Consider the following 19,768-nt stretch of genomic DNA (forward strand, 5'->3'; position numbering starts at 1 on the left):
AAATCTCTACCTAGCAGAAAGGGAATTAAATAACAAAAATATCCCTTGCCCCCTACAGGTTTTCATCCAAAAACGTTGAATGTCACAACTTCAAGAGTCTCGTTTGAACAGATGGAGCTTGAAGCATAGCAGTATGGGGATAACCAGCAAACGCTGAGTTGAGGTCTACCTTTGATCTGCTGAGTTCAGCCTTCAAAAGAATGACTTTCAAAAATTACCGCTGTTATCACACTGCTCGGCTGATTAACTCTTCTGAGTGGTTCACAAACATTTAGGAATCAGATTAACAAATCTCATGACCTGGATATGGAAACTTCTAAATAACAAAGTCCAACCAACTCAATGTCATCTTTCATTCCTTTTCATGTCAAAACCCTCCACTTCAGCAGACCAATGTGGCTGTCCCCTCACACAATATGACCATTCCCATTTCTGACTGCTGGGGGCGCTATCTGTGCCTCATCATGGGGAAACAAACTCCTTTTCACTCCTTCCATGCATACCCAGATGTCACTCCATTTTTTCTGACCACAGAGCCTGTGTGTTGCTCCCTTATTGGAGCTCATGCAAGAGAGCTAATACAGATGTTTTATCTCCCTCAGAAGACTTTTGTTTCTTCCTATTGTTTTATTGGGCTTCCCTGGTGGCTCAGATGGTGAAGAAACTGCCTGCAGTGCAGGAGACCTGGGTTCGATCCCTAGGTCAGGAAGATTCCCTGCAGAAGGGAATGGCTACCCACTCCAGTATTATGGCATTTGCAAATACATGCAAAATCAGAGAAAAATATATAACAGAACCTCATCACCTACCACCAAAACTTGTCAGCACATAACCAGTTTCCTGAGTGGACTTTATATTCCCAAAAGAAAGGTATGAAATTGTTTCTATACTTATTTTATTTCAGAGCCTAGATTAGTACTAAGCATGCAATAACAACGAAATACTTGCTTGCAGAAATGAAATCCAGTCCACCAAAGTTCTAGACTGGCCCTTAAGTGTTCAGCTTACTTCAGCCCATCAATTCTTAATAGACAAACCATAAAATCATTCAATGTTTCTAAAGAAATATTAGCAAATAATAATAAGAAAAAACTTCCTGAAATGGTATATGGAAGTGAAATAATTGTAACCTTACTCTTATACCATCACTTAGTATTTAATCAGAAAATCAAATGGTCGTTTGAGACTAAGGCTGAAAAATCATTATCAACAAACACACACCCTGGCACACTAGAAAGGAACTAGAATTTACCTCTAGGAAATCCAATGCAATTCTAGCTAGCAACATGACCTTAAACAAGTCAATTATCCTTTCTCAGTCCTCATCTCTAAAATAAAAGTAGTTCTACTTTTCTTAATGACCTTTCAATGCTACTGAGAAGATAACTTTTTTGTCGTCAAATTGCTTTCAAAATACAAAGCACAATGTAAATATTACACTGTCTTTATGGCAAACCCAGTCCCTTTTCAAAGAGGTTCTATAATTCACAAGGGGCACAAAATACAAAACTCTGAAACATTACAAGCTACATATCTAAACAGCAGTGGAAGCAATACAGATAACAAGGAGAAATGAAGTGGCAAAGCACAGTCTTCATGGTGGAAGTGAGCATCAAGTTGGGTCTTAAAGGATAAACAGAGCTTAGACAAGAGAAAGGAAAAATCAAAGGCAGTTTAGAAGATATATATTTTGAGTTTCCCTGGTGGCTCAGCTGCTAAAGAATCCCCCTGAAATGTGGGAGATCTGGGAAGATCTCCTGGAGAAGGAAATGGCTACCCACTCCAGTATTCTGGCCTGGAGAATTCCACGGGCTATACAGTCTATGGAGTTGCAAAGAGTCAGACACAACTGAGTGACTTTCACTTTCACATATAATATACAATGGCATTGCAGGTGGCACTAGTGGTAAAGAACTCATCTGCCAATTCTGGAGACATAAGAGACACCAGTTTGATCCCTGAGCTAGGAAGAGCAGGTTTGATCCCTGAGTTGGGAAGATTGCCTAGAGAAGGAAATGTCAACCCACTCCAGCATTCTTGCCTGGAGAATCCCATGGACAGAAGAGCCTGATGGGCTACACTCCATAGGATTGCAGAGAGTTGGACATGACTGAAGCTATTTAGCATGATAATTTTTAACACATATAATTATAAATAAGCATATATATAATAAATACTATATGTAAGGTGTACATATTCTATATAGGTATATATTATACATATTAAGATATATATAAGCATTATATATATGTGTATGTGTGTATATATATATAATGTTTAAATTCACACAAAGTGCCCAAATTGACCAAAGAACAACTAAAGCAGGTTTCAGACTAAAGCAGAAGGTATGTTTAAAAGATAATTAGTAGAGAGATTGAAGTAATTGCCTGAGGCTAAATTATGAAGAACCTCAAATGAAGGCTAAACATTTTGACTTTAAAGGAAACACTGACAAAATCTGAGAAGGTCAATATCACCAAACTAGCATCTGTCCAAAAGTAACTGATTTATAATAGAATTTAAGGCAAGGGAAAACAGTCAGGGAACCATTATCAAGATGATATGCAAGCAGGGCTGTGACTAGAGAGCAAGCAGTGAAAAAGACTAAAGAAGAATATAAATCTGGAAGATGTACAAGATAAGACCAAAAATGAGTAAACAGAATCCCTTGACAAAAATCTTCTAAAAGTGTTCAAACTGTTTCTTGGATGGCAGAGCTCCACATAACTAAAACCAGGTGCTTCTCATTCTAGAAAAGGTCTCCTTTGATCACTGCTCCCGCTGTCCTCTCATCCATGTCACCCTCTGCAGAGAAGTAGAGGCGGTTAGATGGCATTACCAACTCAACGGACATGAACTTGACCAAACTCTGGGAGACAGCGAAGGTCAGGGAAGCCTGGCCTGCTGCAGTCAGGGGGTCGCAAAGAGTTGGATACAACTTAGTGATTGAACAGTAACAACCACCTGTCCTCTGTCCAACCACGATGCCCATCTCCCCAAATTTAGGGCCTTTATTAGCTGCTTGCTCTGTTTCTACAGCATTTCCCTGGTCTTTGCAAGCCTGGGTTCCTTCTGCCATTCAGATCTCCAGATGAAACTCACTTTCTCCAGTGGTTCTTCCTGAACTACCTGCTCCAAGATGTTTTCTAGAACTCCAACTCTCTCATTATTGTATTGTAATTATCTTCTTAGCACTTACTCCATTTGATATTTTGCTCAATTACTTATTCATCTGTTTTCCTCCCTCTCACCACTAGAGTAGAATTCCTGGGAGAACAGGAACCTTGACATTTATTCAGAACTATATATTCCCAAGAGCCAGAACAGTGCTTGGCAGAGATTAGATTGCTTGATAAATACTTGCGGAAGAGATAAATTAATGAGTCATTCATAGTGACCTACAGAGAGAAAGTCAATGTTGTTGTTGCTATTCTGGGACACTTACCTTCTTCAGGGCTAAAGATTCCACTTCCCTAACATGTTGTAAGAGAATCCCAAATCTTTCCAATTCCATCTTTGACTCTGCTGGTTTTAGTTGGTGTATTTCATTTGTAAATAAGAGCTTTAAACGAAATACTTTGAGGCTTTCATTGCCTCATAAAATAGATGTATAATTAGTAGACTAGCTATTGCCCCATATTGTAGCAACTAAAATTCAAAAGATCACACAAAGTAGTAACTCAGTGAACAAGAACCTGATGATCAACAGACCTGGGATTGAGCAAAGACTGAAAAACTTCCAGTTTAAAACTTTATGCAATATATAAAATGCCCTCACCTTTATTCTCTACCAAGATCAAAAAAAAAAAGAGAGAGACCACCTCCTTCTAATTCTCATGCATCATGTCACAATAGCTAACACAATAGACATACTCAAAAAATAGTTATTTGGTTAAATGTTGAATGTTTTGCTTAAAACTTCTCCCCTCCCCAAAACAAGGCGGTAGATAACAAGAGAGAAAAACATAAAAGAAAATGAACAGGAACCAAAACAAAACAGGGTAGAAATTCACTGCAATATTTATGGACCTAAGCTGGCTTCACCTCTTCATAAGCTTAACTTGTTGAAGTTCACAGCCAAACCAAAAATGTCTTAATAAATATTAACCCAGAGAATCGCTACATCTGTTTCCAAGTATCATATTTGTGCTGTTGTTGCAAAAGTCCAGGATCTAAAGATATTTAAGTTTGAACCAATCTTTGATCTCTAGGTGCTAGAAATTTTCCACTCTTTATTACTTTATTGAATCATTACCTGGTATAAATTTATGACCATACACCTTATTTTTAAACATAAAATGAGAATTGATTTACTGCTTTGAGAAAGCTAAGAAGAATGATTTTTTAAAAGATCATTCAAGAATATTAGGAATCTAAATCTCTTCAGGGAATTCCAGTGGTGTGTGCAAAGGTTATTTATATAACTAAATGCAGAAATAACATGTAGTAGCTAGTTTTATAATGACAGCTTTAAAAATCCTTTTTGAAAATCAAGACAGCTAAAATTATCCACAAATTATCCACTAGATTACATAAGTGAACGTTTTAATTTACAAAGTCCAAAGTTATTTCCCTTTAATTTCCCACTTGTATTACTAACAAAAGAATAATTATTCTATATATTATCAAAAGGAATAGTAAAATAGATACACACTACAAATATGTCTGACATTTCCTTTTTATTTTCTACCTACTAGATTCCTTCAATTGAAAAGCTTATACTAAAAGACATAATTACAACCTTTTCTTTTTCCATTATGTTCTAAGAATGGAAACTGAAATCACCACAGCAAAAAAATTAAATTTTAGATAAAAACATAATGTCACCAATTTAGTTTTGTTTTTCCCTTGATAAGGCAATATTTTGTTACACAACATGTGCAGTCTAAAATAAAGAAAAATCAGTCTTTGACATGAAATGGACAGAGGATGCACAGAAATTCAAGTTGTACAGAAACTCAAAAGCCCATGGAGAAGAAACACCAATTCTAATTAACCATCAAAGTAAGCAGACAAAATAACTGAAGGAGGAACTGATTATAACCTGTTATCTATAATTTTCTTACTGATATAATACTGCATTTATAAATCGTATAACATTGTCAGATTAAATGGATTAGTAAATGGATTAGAAGGAAATGATTCTTGCACCTTGTATTTTTGTGTTTGGCTAGGGATTCTGTCCCAGTTCAGTTCAGTCGCTCAGTTGTGTCCAACTCCTTGCGAACCCATGGACTGCAGCACGTCAGGCCTCCCCATCCATCACCAACTCCTGGAGTTTACACAAACTCATGTCCATTGAGTCAGTGATGCCATCCAACCATCTCATCCTCTGGAGTCCCCTTCTCCTCCCACCTTCAATCTTTCCCAGCATCAGGGTCTTTTTCAATGAGACAGTTCTTCACATCAGGTGACCAAAGTATTGGAGTTTCAGCTTCAGTATCATTCCTCCCATAAATACGCAGGACAGATTTCCTTTAGGATGGACTGGTTGGATCTCCTTGCAGTCCAAGGGACTCTCAAGAGTCTTCTCCCACATCACAGTTCAAAAGCATCAAATCTTCAGCACTCAGTTTTCTTTATAGTCCAACTCTCACACCCATACATGACCACTGGAAAAACCATACCTTTGACTAGACAGACCTTTGTTGGCAAAGTAACATCTCTGCTTTTAATATGCTGTCTAGGTTGGTCATAACTTTTCTTCCAAGGAGCAAGCATCTTTTAATTTCCTGGCTGCAGTCACCATCTGCAGTGATTTTGGAGCCCCCCAAAATAAAGTCTGTCACTTGTTTCCACTGTTTCCCCATCTATTTGCCAGGAAGTGATAGGACCAGATACCATGATCTTAGTTTTCTGAATGTTGAGTTTTAAGCCTACTCTTTCACTCCCCTCTTTCACTTTCATCAAGAGGCTCCTTAGTTCTTCTTCACTTTCTGCCGTAAGGGTGGTGTAATCTGCATATTTGACGTTATTGATATTTCTCCCGGCAACCTTCATTTCAGCTTGTGCTTCATCCAGCCCAGCATTTCTCATGATGTACACTGCATATAAGTTAAATAAGCAGGGTGACAATATACAGCCTTGACTTTCTTCTTTTCCTATTTGGAACCAGTCTGTTGTTCCATGTCCAATTCTAACTGTTGCTTCCTGACCTGCATACAGATTTCTTAAGAGGCAGGTCAGGTGGTCTGGTATTCCCATCTCTTTCAGAATTTTCCACAGTTTGATGTGATCCACACAGCCAAAGGCTTTGGCATAGTCAGTGAAGCAGAAATAGATGTTTTTCTGGAACTCTCTTGCGTTTTTGATGATCCAGCAGATATTGGCAATTTGATCTCTGGTTCATCTGCCTTTTCTAAATTCAGCTTGAACATCTGGAAGTTCATGGTTCACATACTGTTGAAGCCTGGCCTGGAGAATTTTGAGCATTAGTTTGCTAGCCTGTGAGATGACTGCAATTGTGCAGTAGTTTGAGCATTCTTTGGCATTGCCTTTCTTTGGGATTGGAATGAAAACTGACCTTTTCCAGTCCTGTGGCCACTGCTGAGTTTTCCAGATTTGCTGGCATATTGAGTGCAGCACTTTCACAGTATCATCTTTTAGGATTTGAAATAGCTCACCTGGAATTCTATCACCTCCACTAGCTTAGTTCGTAGTGATGCTTCCTAAGGCCCACTTGACTTTGCATTCCAGGATATCTGGCTCTAGGTGAGTGATCACACCATCGCGATGGTCCGGATCATGAACATCTTTTTTGTATAGTTCTTCTGTGTATTCTTGCCACCTCTTCTAAATATCTTCTGCTTCTTTTGGGTCCATACCATTTCTGTCCTTTATTGTCCCCATCTTTGTATGAAATGTTCCCTTGGTATCTTTATATTTCTTGAAGAGATCTCTAGTCTTTCCCATTCTACTGTCTTCCTCTATTTCTTTGCATTGATCAGTAAGGAAGGTTTCTTATCTCTCCTTGCTATTCTTTGCAACTCTGCATTCAAATGGTTAGTGTATATCTTTCCTTTTCTCCTTTGCCTTTCACTTCTCTTCTTTCCTCATGTGTTTGTAACGCCTCCTCAGACAACCATTTTGCTTTTCTGCATTTATTTTTCTTGGGGATGATCTTGATCACTGCCTCCTATACATTGTCACGAACCTCCGTCCACAGTTCTTCAGGCACTCTATCAGATCTAATCCCTTGAATCAATTTCTCACTTCCACTGTATAATCATAAAAGATTTGACTTAGGTCATACCTGAATGGTCTAGTGGTTTTCCCTACTTTCTTCAATTTAAGTCTGAATTTGGCAATAAGGAGTTCATGATCTGAGCCATAGTCAGCTCCTGGTCTGTTTTTGCTGACGGCATAGAGCTTCTCCATCTTTGGCTGCAAAGAATATAATCAATCTGTCCCAGTACGATATATTTTTGTTCATCTTGGTAAATGAAGATCAGCCCTTTTGTGGGTGCTTAGTTGCCAACTCTCTGTGACCCTATGGACGGCAGCCCACCAGGCTCCTCTGTCCATGGGATTCTCCAGGCAAGAATATTGGAGTGGTTGGAATAAGAGGCATGGAAAACAAGGAATCAGAACTGCATTAATCTGGAGTCAACAAGCTGAGCTGAACACAAATGAGAGAGCAAGAAGAATATGGGTGCCTATTCCAGTCTTTGGAGCATCTGTCTTCCTCAATCCCCTTGGATGAAACAAACTCCTAAGAAAAGTCATCAACTGAACAAACACTGCCTAATTCTGCTTACTGCTCATTATTTTTCCAATCTGTTAAATGGGAAGTGCATTAATTTCATGGAAATATTTCTCAAAAGAATTAGTGAAGGGATACTTGGCAGTTCCTGCTACACTAAATGAAAACAAGTATGATATAGTAGAATAACAAGAGACTTCTGTCATATTCTTACAATAGTAATTGTGTTACTAGGACTCTTTTCTTCATTTCTTTACACACTGTTACTTTCATCAATGAATCAAAGCAAACAGAGTCCAAAGGAAAAGTAAAGCAGGTGTTTTATACTAAAGGCAAATCACTGCCAGGAACCAGAGGGAATTCACCCTCACAGAATAATTTTAAAGAAAAACAATGACAATAATACTATGGAAGTTTTGTCAAATCTATTGGGAGTACTTTCCATGAAACAAACAGGGAATCACTAAGAGTAAAAATGAGCAGCGGAAAGCTGTTTTGTTAAGAGCCCATCAAACAGAAGGTATGGTGCTACTGTAAAAATGAGCCAGAATGCCCATGTTAGGGAAATACTTTTATCAGAATTTAAATAAGCCTATTAAGTTATGATTAACTTCAGATGTCACTGATATGGCTGAAGTCCAAATTTTTTAAAGGAAAATTAAACTAATAAAGAGAAAAAGAGGAATAATTTTGACCACTTCATAATCAGCAACTTAGTCCATGCATGAAGATAAGAAACATTCACTTAACACTTGACCAAGTATTAAAACAAGGTAAAGGTGACATATATGGAAGTATCCAGCTCAGTGTTTTATACATAGTAGAAACTCAACAAATTATCCTTCCTTCCTTTCTCTCTATTCCTTTCAATCATTGACTCATTCTATCATAGTCCTATTTACATTTTCAGGTATATAGCTTTGTCTTCTCTCTGCAACTGGACTGAAAAATATTAACTGCTTCATTCATAGATAGATACAAATACTTTTAAATTTGTCATATATCTCACTTGTGCTATCTACAAACAATGTGTTGAGAGGTGGGATTGTCTGAAAGGTCAACAAAGATATGACATGATATAATAGGATGTCTTAAACTGCATGGGAGAATACTCAACTAAAAATTGCTTTAAATATTATTTTTATTGCTGTTGTTGCTGTTGTCATTTTGTCTGAGAGTAGGACCCTGGTTTCTTCCATACTTTCTTCTGCTACCCTCAGTTTGTTATCTTCTTTCTCTGAGTTACAAAATAATTGCAGTAGCGCCAAGCATCATGTTTTTCATGCAACAACATGGATCTCTTTTTAATCAGGGAATAACACCTTTCCCAGAAGTCTCCCAGCTGACTTTCCATCATAACTCATTGGCTAGTGCTGTGCCACTCCTATCTGCAAAGTAAGTTGGGGAAGCAAGTAAGGTGGAAAAGTATCTGAAAAAAGTGAGTAGAATGACTACTGAACAGAAAATTCATAATATCTGCAATACTGTCATATAAAATAATGAGCCAGAGTCATTTATAATGGTTGTATATGAAGATGTTACACCTATAAAATATACCTAGTGTTATGGACTGAATTGTGTCCCCCAGGACACCTCACCAAATTCATATGCTGAAATCCTAATCACCAATGTAATTGTATTTGGAGACTGTGCCTTTAGGGAGTAATTAAGAATCCAGGTGGCGCTAGTGGTAAAGAACCTGCCTCCAATGCAGGAAGCATTTGACATGGGTTCAATCCTTGGGTGGGCAAGATCCCCTTGAGAAGGGCATGGCAACCCACTCCAGTATTCATGTCTGGAGAATCCCATGGAGAGAGGAGTCCGGCAGGCTATAGTCCATAGGGTCGCAAGAGGACACGACTGAAGTGACTTTGCACGAGGTCAGAAGAGTGAGACCTTAATCCGATTGGCCTGCTGCCCATAGGAGAAGAGGAAGAGGCACCAGAGCACTCTCTCTTTATTATGTGAGTTCACAGGGAGACGGTGGGCATCTGCAAGCCAGGAAGAGAGCTCTCACCAGAAAACAAGTAGACCAGCACTTTGATCTTTGGCCTTCACACCATAAGAGAAATAAATTTCTGTTGTTTAAGTCACTTGGTCTGTAGTATTTTGTTATGGTGCCTCAAGCAGACTAGGAAAGAAAATCCATCTAAGAAAGAAAAATATTGCCACCCTCCTTTCTTCAGTGGAGCTCTACAGGGTTGGATAAAGACCAGTAAAAATTGGAAGCATCCAAAGAGCTATGGCACAGGAGTGCTATCCTCTTTTCCTCATGCTTTGCATGGATGGTTCATGAGCATGCACTTATTTCAGCCCCTCTCCTTCAAGAGCAATCTTTTAGAGACTTTTTATTTATGTAAACAGTCATTTGGTTTAAGTCCCAATCTTCTTGGATCCAAAGCAGCAGTATCTCTGGAGTGCAACAAACGTTCCACTGCCAAAATATCAGTGCAATACATGTTAACATAAACTTTTAAAATGGAAACAAAAATAAAAGACCCCATGCTTGTCCAGTTCTTACAGTTGTTTTTTTTTTTTTTAAACCAGTGGAAAATGTTAAGAAGAAAATGGCTTGCAAAAGTTCAGTGTTTATTTCTCAGTGAATTAGGGGGTGAGAAAAAAAAGGCACATTCTGCTATATTATCACTTTCCAATTTCAGGCCAAACCCCTGTAGTTTTCATCACGCATCATTTTTGTGATTAATGATGTGCACCCAGTTAATGGAAAACAGCAGATTAGGTTTCCACTAATAGTTTTGGAAGTTATGTCTGCCTGCCTCATTTGGTAACAACCTCACTGTTCAGTCAGAAACTAATGGATTTAATCCCAAAGCAGAATTTAGTTTTACACATTCAAGACAGGTCAGATTTCCAGAGTGGAGAAAATTATATTCTTAGAGGTGTGCTATTCTTCAGTTGAGATTTAACACTGAGACAATACCTCATGATATTTGGGTTGTTTTTTGTTTTCTTTCTTTTTGCTTCTGTTTAGTGAGCAGTTTAAAAATTTACAGTACTTACTTAAGGTCTACAAAAATAGGAGGAATTAGCAACTTGTAACCATGGCAAATGAAATGCATGTAATATGATACTTTCTATAATTAGTACACTAAGCTAAAAAGACATCTATTGTTCTGAAGACACAGGTGAGAAATAATTCCTTATGTAATACTGTATCACCACAACACTTATGTCAGAAATAAAATTCACATTTGCTTGTCCTGTTTCACTATAGACAAAACAGATACGCTGGTTAACCAAAACAGATATGCTGGAAAGCAAACTAATTAAGGAACAGAGAAATCAAGAGGCAAGAATTCTAGTTCCATTTCTGTCTCAAATTACTTTGGAAACAATTTTTTTGTTTTCACTTTTCCCACCTCATTTTATATCTATCCCTCTTAAGCCATTTAATAATTGCTATTAAATATATATTGTTTCAAAGTTTTATCTACGCATATCTCACACACCCATCTGGACGAGGCTCCTTAAAGGCAGACCCCACCTCTGATTAATATTTTTATCTTTACATTTATTTATCTTTACATTTTTATAGGGCCAAGCTAGACTGTAAGCTTCAGGAAAAGAGGGACTTTACCTATGTATCTCCAGAAGTTAGCATGATGTGCTAATAATGCGTAAAAAAATCATACATTTTAATAAATTAAAAACCTGAAAAAAAGAGAGTGGGGTGGAGAGGAATGAATAGGTGTAACACAAAGGACTTTTTGGGCAGTGAAAATACTCTGATTCTATAATGATGAATACATGGCATTATATATTTGTCTGAAGTCTTAGAATGTATAACACCAAGAGTGAACCCTAAAATTAACTACAGACTTTGAGTGATCGTGCTGTGCTGTGATAAGCCGCTTTAGTCATGTCTGACTCTTTGAGACCCTAGAGATTGTAGCTCCTCTGTTCATGGAATTCTCCAAGCAAGAATACTGGAATGGATTGCCGTGCCCTCCTCCAGGGGATCTTCCCAACCCAGGGACTGAACCCGAGTCTCTTATGTTTCCTGCATTGGCAGGCAGGTTCTTCACCTCTAGCGTCACCGGGGAAGGCCCTTGAGTGACTATGATGTGTCAATACAGGTTCATCTATTATAACAAACATAGGTTCATCAATCATACCTCTCTGGTAGGAGTTGATAATGGGGGAGGCTATGCATGTGTGGGAACTAGAGAGACATAAGGGTGTCTCTGTATCTTCCTCTCAAATTGGCTATGAACCTAAATCTGCTATTTTTAAAAAAAATAGTATGTTTCACAATTAAAGAAAAATGCTGAGCACTTATTAAATCCAATAGAGTTCACGTTATTTTTTATTTATTCATCATAATGTTAACCTAATTTATGATAAACACTCACTATATGAGTAGTTTACTACTATAGGGTAAACACCTACTACAGAGTGTTTTCTAAACACTCTGTATTAACTCATTTAATACTTGAAAACCCAATGAGACAGGTACTACTGTGATCCTCATTTTTCAGATGAGGAAACTATAGTCAAAGAGATTAAAGAACACTCCCAAGGCTGCACATCTGCTAAATAGGAGAGTTAAGATTCAACTAGGAAGTGCTGGCCCCAGAGTCCATGGGCCCTTTTCCTAATCTTCCAGGTAACCAAAACTCATTATTCAGAGAATCACTTTTGCCTTTATTTCACAATTTCATGTATCTTTTTTTCAAATCTGAGCTTTCTTGAGGTTGAAAACTAGTAATTAAATTACCACATCAATCTTCTCTTTAGGCATCTGATAAGATGGAATCTGTGGGAAGGGAAAACCATACCAAAGATATATTGTATCTTTTTCAGATATTTAGTTCAACAGAAAAATGGAAAAGAGAAGGACTGGCTTATAAGGAGCATTTGTTTTCACTTCCAGGATCGTGATTTTTATACAAAAGTTATCCCATACTATTAATAATTACAAGTACTAGTATTCTCAGCCTATTTTTGATTGCTTCTGTTGTTATTACTAAAGTTAGGTGAAAAGGGGTTGTACAAGATGGGTGGTCAGATACAGAATGGTTCAAGCAAAGAAAGATAGAAGTCTTCACTAGACAAACAAAAGAAAAGCAAGTTAGAAACCTGAGAAGGTTAAAACAAACAAACAAAAAGGTTAAAGAAGAAGTCCAGAGAGTGTAAGATCTCTGCAGAAGAGAAATTGAGAAAACCGTGGAACCAAGGAGATCAATTTCTATGAACATCACAATTCTACTTAACCTAGAGTCTGGAAAAATTAAAAATAAATGGTATTTCTTTAAGAATAAAGAGTAGACTTGTAAAATGGCACATTGCAATTGCTATATTTTAATTTTTAAAAATACATAAAGATTCTGCACTAAGCAATAATCAAAAGTTTTTCATGTTATTTCCTAATAGCAAAAACCCTACATAAATACAATTGTTTCTAATAACTAATACACAGATAACTACCAGTATCCGAATGACAAAATTAGATGAAAACCTCAATCAAGTAATGTATTGAGCACTAAGCACAAGAATAAAAAATATTCTACTCTGTTATTTTCTCTCACTGATTGTTAAGTTTTGCAGGTTAAGGAAAAGGATGTGGAGCAAAGTAATCACGTAAGAAATGATCTACTGCTCAAATTTTAGTGCAACAAAGAGACATTTACCCACAGGCTCTATGTACTTAGCAATCATTTTCTCAGACAAAGAGATCTCCAAAAAGATCTCACTGGCCAGGTTGAAACTTGCACAGGTTCCTTTTGCACCATTTTATTAAAAGTACCGCAGGTACAAGTAACCTAGGCAGCTTTGTCATGCAAAATGAGACTGAATAAAGAAACATTCATCCAGTTCTTGGTATTATAACTCAACATTAAAAGTAACATTACAGAAATCTGCACCATAAGGAAATGTTATGGGAGGAGGGGCTGAGGGAAGGAGGGATGGACTGGGAGTTTGGAGTTAGCAACTGCAAACTATTACAAATAGAAAGGATAAACAACAAGGTCCTACTGTATAGCATAGGGAACTATATTCAGTCAAGTGTGACAAACCATAATGGAAATGAATATTCAAAAGAATATATATATGTATAACTGAATCATTTTGCTGTACAGCAGAAATTAATATAACATTGTAAATCAACTATATTTCAATTAAAAATAACAAAATAAAATAGAAATTACAAGTTGGTAAGAAAGAAAGAAAGAAAGAAAGAAAACGTTATATCAATGATTCAAAGATAGATCTTACTAAAATATAGGAGAAAGCATAATGTATGCTATTTCTAAGTTACAAAGGATCAGCAGTATGATACCACAGATACATTATTTGTTGAATTTACCAAAATCTACCTCTATGGGTTTTTATTTCCAAAGATATAACTAACAATTTGATACTTTAATGAACTATCTATGCAGGTAGCAAACAAAATACAGGGTTGAATATAAGCAACCGGACTCTAGAACCCAAATTTTTAATATTTCTGCTAGATTTGTTATCTGAGCTTTAACTTATTTTAAGGAGGCTGAATTCATCGACAGCTTTATTTTGCTGAATCAGAGCTTTTTCTTTTTAGCGTTGTGTTAAGCTCCAGTAACAGATTATAAAGAAATTAGTATAAAGAGAATGTGCTGTGAGGTTGACCCAGCAATGATAGCCATCAGCCCCACTGTTGTCAGAGATGAGCCCATTAATCTTGCTTCAGTGCTTTTAGCATTAGTTTTAGACAGCTCCATCCACTCACCTACCACATAAGCAGCCCTCCCAGAGCTGTGCGCCCTGAGGAAGCAGATGGCTCTCCAGGATTGCCGAGAAACATCCTTCTGTTCAGGAATAATGGAATCAACTAGCACCTAATAAGAATCCACTGAAATCTTCATAGACACATAACTCTAAACGGAGAACCTTACCTTTAGAACTATAACTATGAAGTAAGAGACTTTCAATAAAACAAACAAACAAAAAATCAATTCAAAAACAAAGCAATTAAAACAATGGATTGATTCCCTCTCCCCGCTTCCCAGGAATAAAGATAAGCTTAACATGCTTTTTTTTGAAGCAGAAATAAAACTGTTATTACCTTATAAATTACTCACCAATGATAATAAAAATATACTTTTACATAACCCATCTCTGTTAAGCTCTATAATAAGCTTCAAATAAGCAAATCTTTTAAAAGTTTAAATTCTAAGATCTAGCACAGAAGTGAATTTTCAGGAGCGGTAACTTTCTGTTACCAGGTACTGAACCTCACATGAAGATTACTTAACAATTTTCCAAACTGGTAAATGGACTTTTTTGGTTAAACCATATAAACTCAGTCACACAACTCACAATGTAGGTACTGACACTATTCACTGTCCAGTTTACTCATAATTAAATCAAGCATTTGTGGAGAGTGGAATCCAAAGACATGTGGACCATGTTTTTTCTTGGCTGTTATTTTTTTCTTTTTAATGGTTGGGCTGGAAAAGCCCTGATAGGTCATGTAAGAGAGACTTTCGAGTAATAATGAGTAATTAGGCAGTCAAGTGGCAATGGGATAGAATGAAGCAGTCACTTAGTCACTAGAATGAAGACTCGAAACTCTTACTGAAATTCTTTAGTTTTACCTTGAAGCCAGAACTCAAATTCTTGGTGAGGTTTGTTTGCTTTTTTTTAACTCTATGGAACTGACAAAATATTTTTAAATTATTGAAGATGCCTCTCCTTAGATAACATATTTCATGAAGCCCTATTTCAAGTTTATTTTTTGAATATTATTTTCAAGAAGTTATTGAACCAATCCAGTCTGAATATTATGCTCACCTCAATAAGACTATTTCTTTCAGAACAGAGATACAGAAATATGTCTGTCAGTAAACAGCCCTTTGCCAAACAGCCAAAACATTTTGTACCTAAACTACCTTTTTCCATATGTTGAAATATCTTCTGTACTTTGAAGATTTTGTGCCAATGTATTTAAACATTTCCTCAAGAACAGTGGTGGAGGAGGGCTAAAGAAATCATCACTCACCCCTATAGGGCTAGTATTTACCTCTATATATTATATACACAGTGAGATCCAATGACATCAAATCATGAACCAGAAAAGAACAGATGATTACCTGATATTCATTGGGCCAAAAGGTGCTCACTGCTAGCTCAGCGCGAAGCCAATCTCTACCCGTGAATCCAGTCACATTCCAAATTGGATTGGCAAGAGGTCCTTTATTCACCCTAACCAGTATGTTCAAAGTGCCAGGATTCAGCCCTTTCTGGCTGTATAAAAGGTAACTGAAGTCAATACAATGAGTGTCGTTCTCCTTCATTGTAGGCAGCTGAAGTCTAGCTTTTTCTCCAGGGTCATGATCTGAAGAGTCCACTATCATATAGGAACCTGAAATGATATCACATAAAATAAGACCAAATAGATATATAAGCAAAAGGGAAAATATAATAACAGAAATAAAGCTAAAAATGATACCAATCTATTCCGAGTATTAAATTTAATTAAAAAAGACTATGTCTTCCAGAACAGAGATATACAAAGATATCAAACAAGTAAATAGATGAATTCAATTCATAGTGGGTAACAGACATTGTTCAAGGTACATAACATGTACAAATTAATTTACTCTCCACAACAATCTGTTATTATTCCTATTTTACAAACTAGGAAGTTCAGTTCAGTTCATTTCAGTCGCTCAGTCATGTCTGACTCTTTGAGACCCCATGAATCACAGCATGCCAGGCCTCCCTGTCCATCATCAACTCCCGGAGTTTACACAAACTCATATCCATTGAGTCAGTGATGCCATCCAGCCATCTCATCCTCTGTCGTCCCCTTCTCCTCCTGCCCTCAATCCTTCCCAGCATCAGGGTCTTTTCCAATAAGCCAACTCTTCGCATGAGGTGGCCAAAGTGTTGGAGTTTCAGCTTCAACATCAGTCCTTCCAGTGAATACCCAGGACTGATCTCCTTTAGGATGGACTGGTTGGATCTCCTTGCAGTCCAAGGGACTCTCAAGAGTCTTCTCCAACACCACAGTTCAAAAGCATCAATTCTTCGGCACTCAGCTTTCTTCACAGTCCAACTCTCACATCCATACATGACCACTGGAAAACCCATAGCCTTGACTAGACGGACCTTTGTTGGCAAAGTAATGTCTCTGCTTTTTAATATGCTATCTATGTTGGTCATAACTTTCCTTCCAAGGAGTAACTGTCTTTTAATTTCATGGCTGCAATCACCATCTGCAGTGATTTTGGAGCCCCCAAAAATAAAGTCTGACATTGTTTCACAATTAGTAACTTAAAGTCAAACAGATCATGCAGAGCCTGGTTCAATCCAGATTCCCACACTAAATTATCTCTACTCTTGCTAAACAAAGGTCTTTTAGCAAACAACCAAAGAAATGTATTATTGGCCTGATTTACAGAGGGAGTGTATTATTCCTTTCCCCATCCATAATTCTAACACAGAGAGGGGCTATGAGTACAGGCACTGGAATCAATTTCTGATCTCAGATCCCAAGATCATCATGTATGCAAGTTGTGTGACCTTTTGCAATGTACTAAGAACTCTGGACTTGCTCAAGGAATAAGGATACTTTGCAGTGTAAGTGTGAGGACGGAAGTGTAAAATGCCAGAATTTCTAGAACTGAGAATCTGACATAAAGCAGATTCACCTACTTGGAGCCTCTTCTGCTAAGTTGACAGCTAATCACCACTCCTATTGTCCTTGAATCTGGAATAGTCTCCATGGTCTTATAGAGCTGCCAGATACCTGGTTTGAAATCACTAATCTACTCCACTACCTTTGGCTTAATAAATATTCATTTGGAAATCTGACAGGAGGAGGAAAAGAACATAAAGAATCTCAACCTCCCAGTTCCTTATACTTCCACCCTCAAACACACACTCTTTGTGTGGCAAGCAAAGTCATACAGAGCTAAGTGTAAAAATTGGATTTGAACATTAACTGCTGATGTTAGTCCAAGGACATTTTTTAAAAAATCAACCAGTTTTTCTCAAGTCCCTGTGGATGTTAACAAAGACATATATTACATAAATGTAAATATTTACATTTCAAGTAATGATACCCATTTATCACACTTAAGGTAGAACACAAATTTTATTGTAAAATATTTTTCCCTAGGGTGTAATTTTAATACCCCCCCAAAATATATTATATGTAGTGTTACAGAATCCAGTGTTACAAGTGTTACACTTTGACCTCTCTTCTTGACAAACGTGAGGAATTAATCAACCCTCTGTGTCTCCTCCTTAAAACATAGTAACTGTTTCCATGGCACACTAACCACTCATTGACTACCCATCAACCCAGTTCAATTAACCCTCAATTTACGAGTTCAAATCAGCACATCAGTTCAGTTCAGTCGCTCAGTCATGTCCAACTCTTGGTGACCCCATGAACCGCAGCACGCCAGGCCTCGATGTCCATCACCAACTCCCGGAGTTTACCCAAACTCATGTCCATGGAGTCGGTGATGACATCCAGCCATCTCATCCTCCATCGTCCCCTTCTCCTCCTGCCCCCAGTCCTTCCCAGCATCAGGGTCTTTTCCAATGAGTCAACTCTTTGCATCAGGTGGCCAAAGTATTGGAGTTTCAGCTTCAACATCAGTCCTTCCAATGAACACCCAGAACTGATCCCTTTAGGAAGGACTGGTTGGATCTTCCTGCAGTCCAAGGGACTCTTAAGAGTCGTCTCCAACACCACAGTTCAAAAGCATCAATTCTTCAATGCTCAGTTTTTTTTATAGTCCAACTCTCACATCCATACATAACTACTGGAAAAACCATAGCCTTCACTAGACAGACCTTTGTTGACAAAGTAATGTCTCTGCTTTTTAATATGCTCTCTAGGTTGGTCATAAATTTTCTTCCAAGGAATAAGTGTCTTTTACTTTCATGGCTGCAATCACCATCTGCAGTGATTCTGGAGCCCAGAAAAATTAAGTCAGCCACTGTTTCCACTGTTTCCCCATCTATTTGCCATGAAGTGATGGGACCAGATAGGAGGGCTTCAACTATTTAAGAAACCAAAATTTCACTATTTCAAGTCTGACCAATTCCTGGTCAATGGGTATCATATGGTTCAGAACTTCTGTGAAGATTTCAAGTGATAACATTGTTAGTTATTTAAGCCAAGGACAGAATAAGCTTACTATAGCGATCATCACTGACATTACTTTCCCTTAATTCTTCTCAGTTTTCCTCTTCTCTTGTAACCTGAAATTCTTTTCTTTTCTCTTCTTCCCCGCCTCCCAATTTTCACAGATTGCACATTCATAGAATAAACTATCCTTATATGTTCTGAAGAAATTATGTCCTTTTCTTTTAAATAAGATATTCTGGATCCCAACCCAATTTATAGAAGCAGGATGCTTCTGTTCTTGGTTATACTCAAATTCTACAGTCCAAGGCTGAATTGCAAAGATGTCTTTCAAATTCACCACAGCAGAACAGATCAATTTTGGCTTTTAAGAAGGACCAGATCTGAGATCTTAGATAAGTGACTTAGTGTTATTGGGCCTCAGCTTCTTCACAAACGTAGTGACCTATTTCTCCATGGCTATCACTATTTTTTCAGTGACACATTATGGCATTAGTGGATTTATATTATTTTTACAAGTCTGCATCAATTATGACTTATGACTGTCAATTTTCAAATAGTGCTCTCTAAATGACTTATAGGCTTTCAAATAGTTATTTTCTTCCATTATGAAATAAACTTTGAAATAAAATGTTTTGTCTTGCATTTTATTTATATAGTATGATATTTACCATTAAGACCATTTAGCCATTTTCAGCCAGTTGCACTTTTAAGTTACAATAATTTTCTTATTAAGAAAATGGGATAAACAAAGTATATTAATTTGTAGGAATTCCAATTTGATCATTAGAAGTCACAAAATAAAACCTTGCCAAATTATTTCAGCATTTCAAGGACATGCAATGCAAGTTCAATAAAGCTTTAGAAGTGTTGATATTTCATTTTTATAAAATGTGTATGCTAAATGAACTTCTTTCAATGTAGCCTGACTATTGCTACGTTTTCGGAGTGCTATGGAA

The 19,768-nt window shown here is 37.2% G+C and overlaps 1 protein-coding gene across 11 annotated transcripts in view; it reads right to left on the reverse strand.

Moving 5' to 3' along the window:
- Positions 1 to 19,768, reverse strand: part of PTPRK (protein tyrosine phosphatase receptor type K) — a 598,235-nt gene that overhangs the window by 363,982 nt on the left and 214,485 nt on the right. For all 11 annotated transcript variants that reach the window (XM_081529093.1, XM_081529092.1, XM_081529091.1 and 8 more), the window contains one exon: positions 15,796 to 16,067. In XM_081529093.1, the coding sequence (XP_081385219.1) occupies positions 15,796 to 16,067 (272 nt within the window). The remainder of the gene's footprint in view (positions 1 to 15,795; positions 16,068 to 19,768) is intronic.

This window comes from Giraffa tippelskirchi, chromosome 9 (genome assembly GCF_054371585.1).
Source record: "Giraffa tippelskirchi isolate mGirTip1 chromosome 9, T2T-mGirTip1v1.2.pri, whole genome shotgun sequence".
Taxonomy (NCBI): domain Eukaryota; kingdom Metazoa; phylum Chordata; class Mammalia; order Artiodactyla; family Giraffidae; genus Giraffa; species Giraffa tippelskirchi.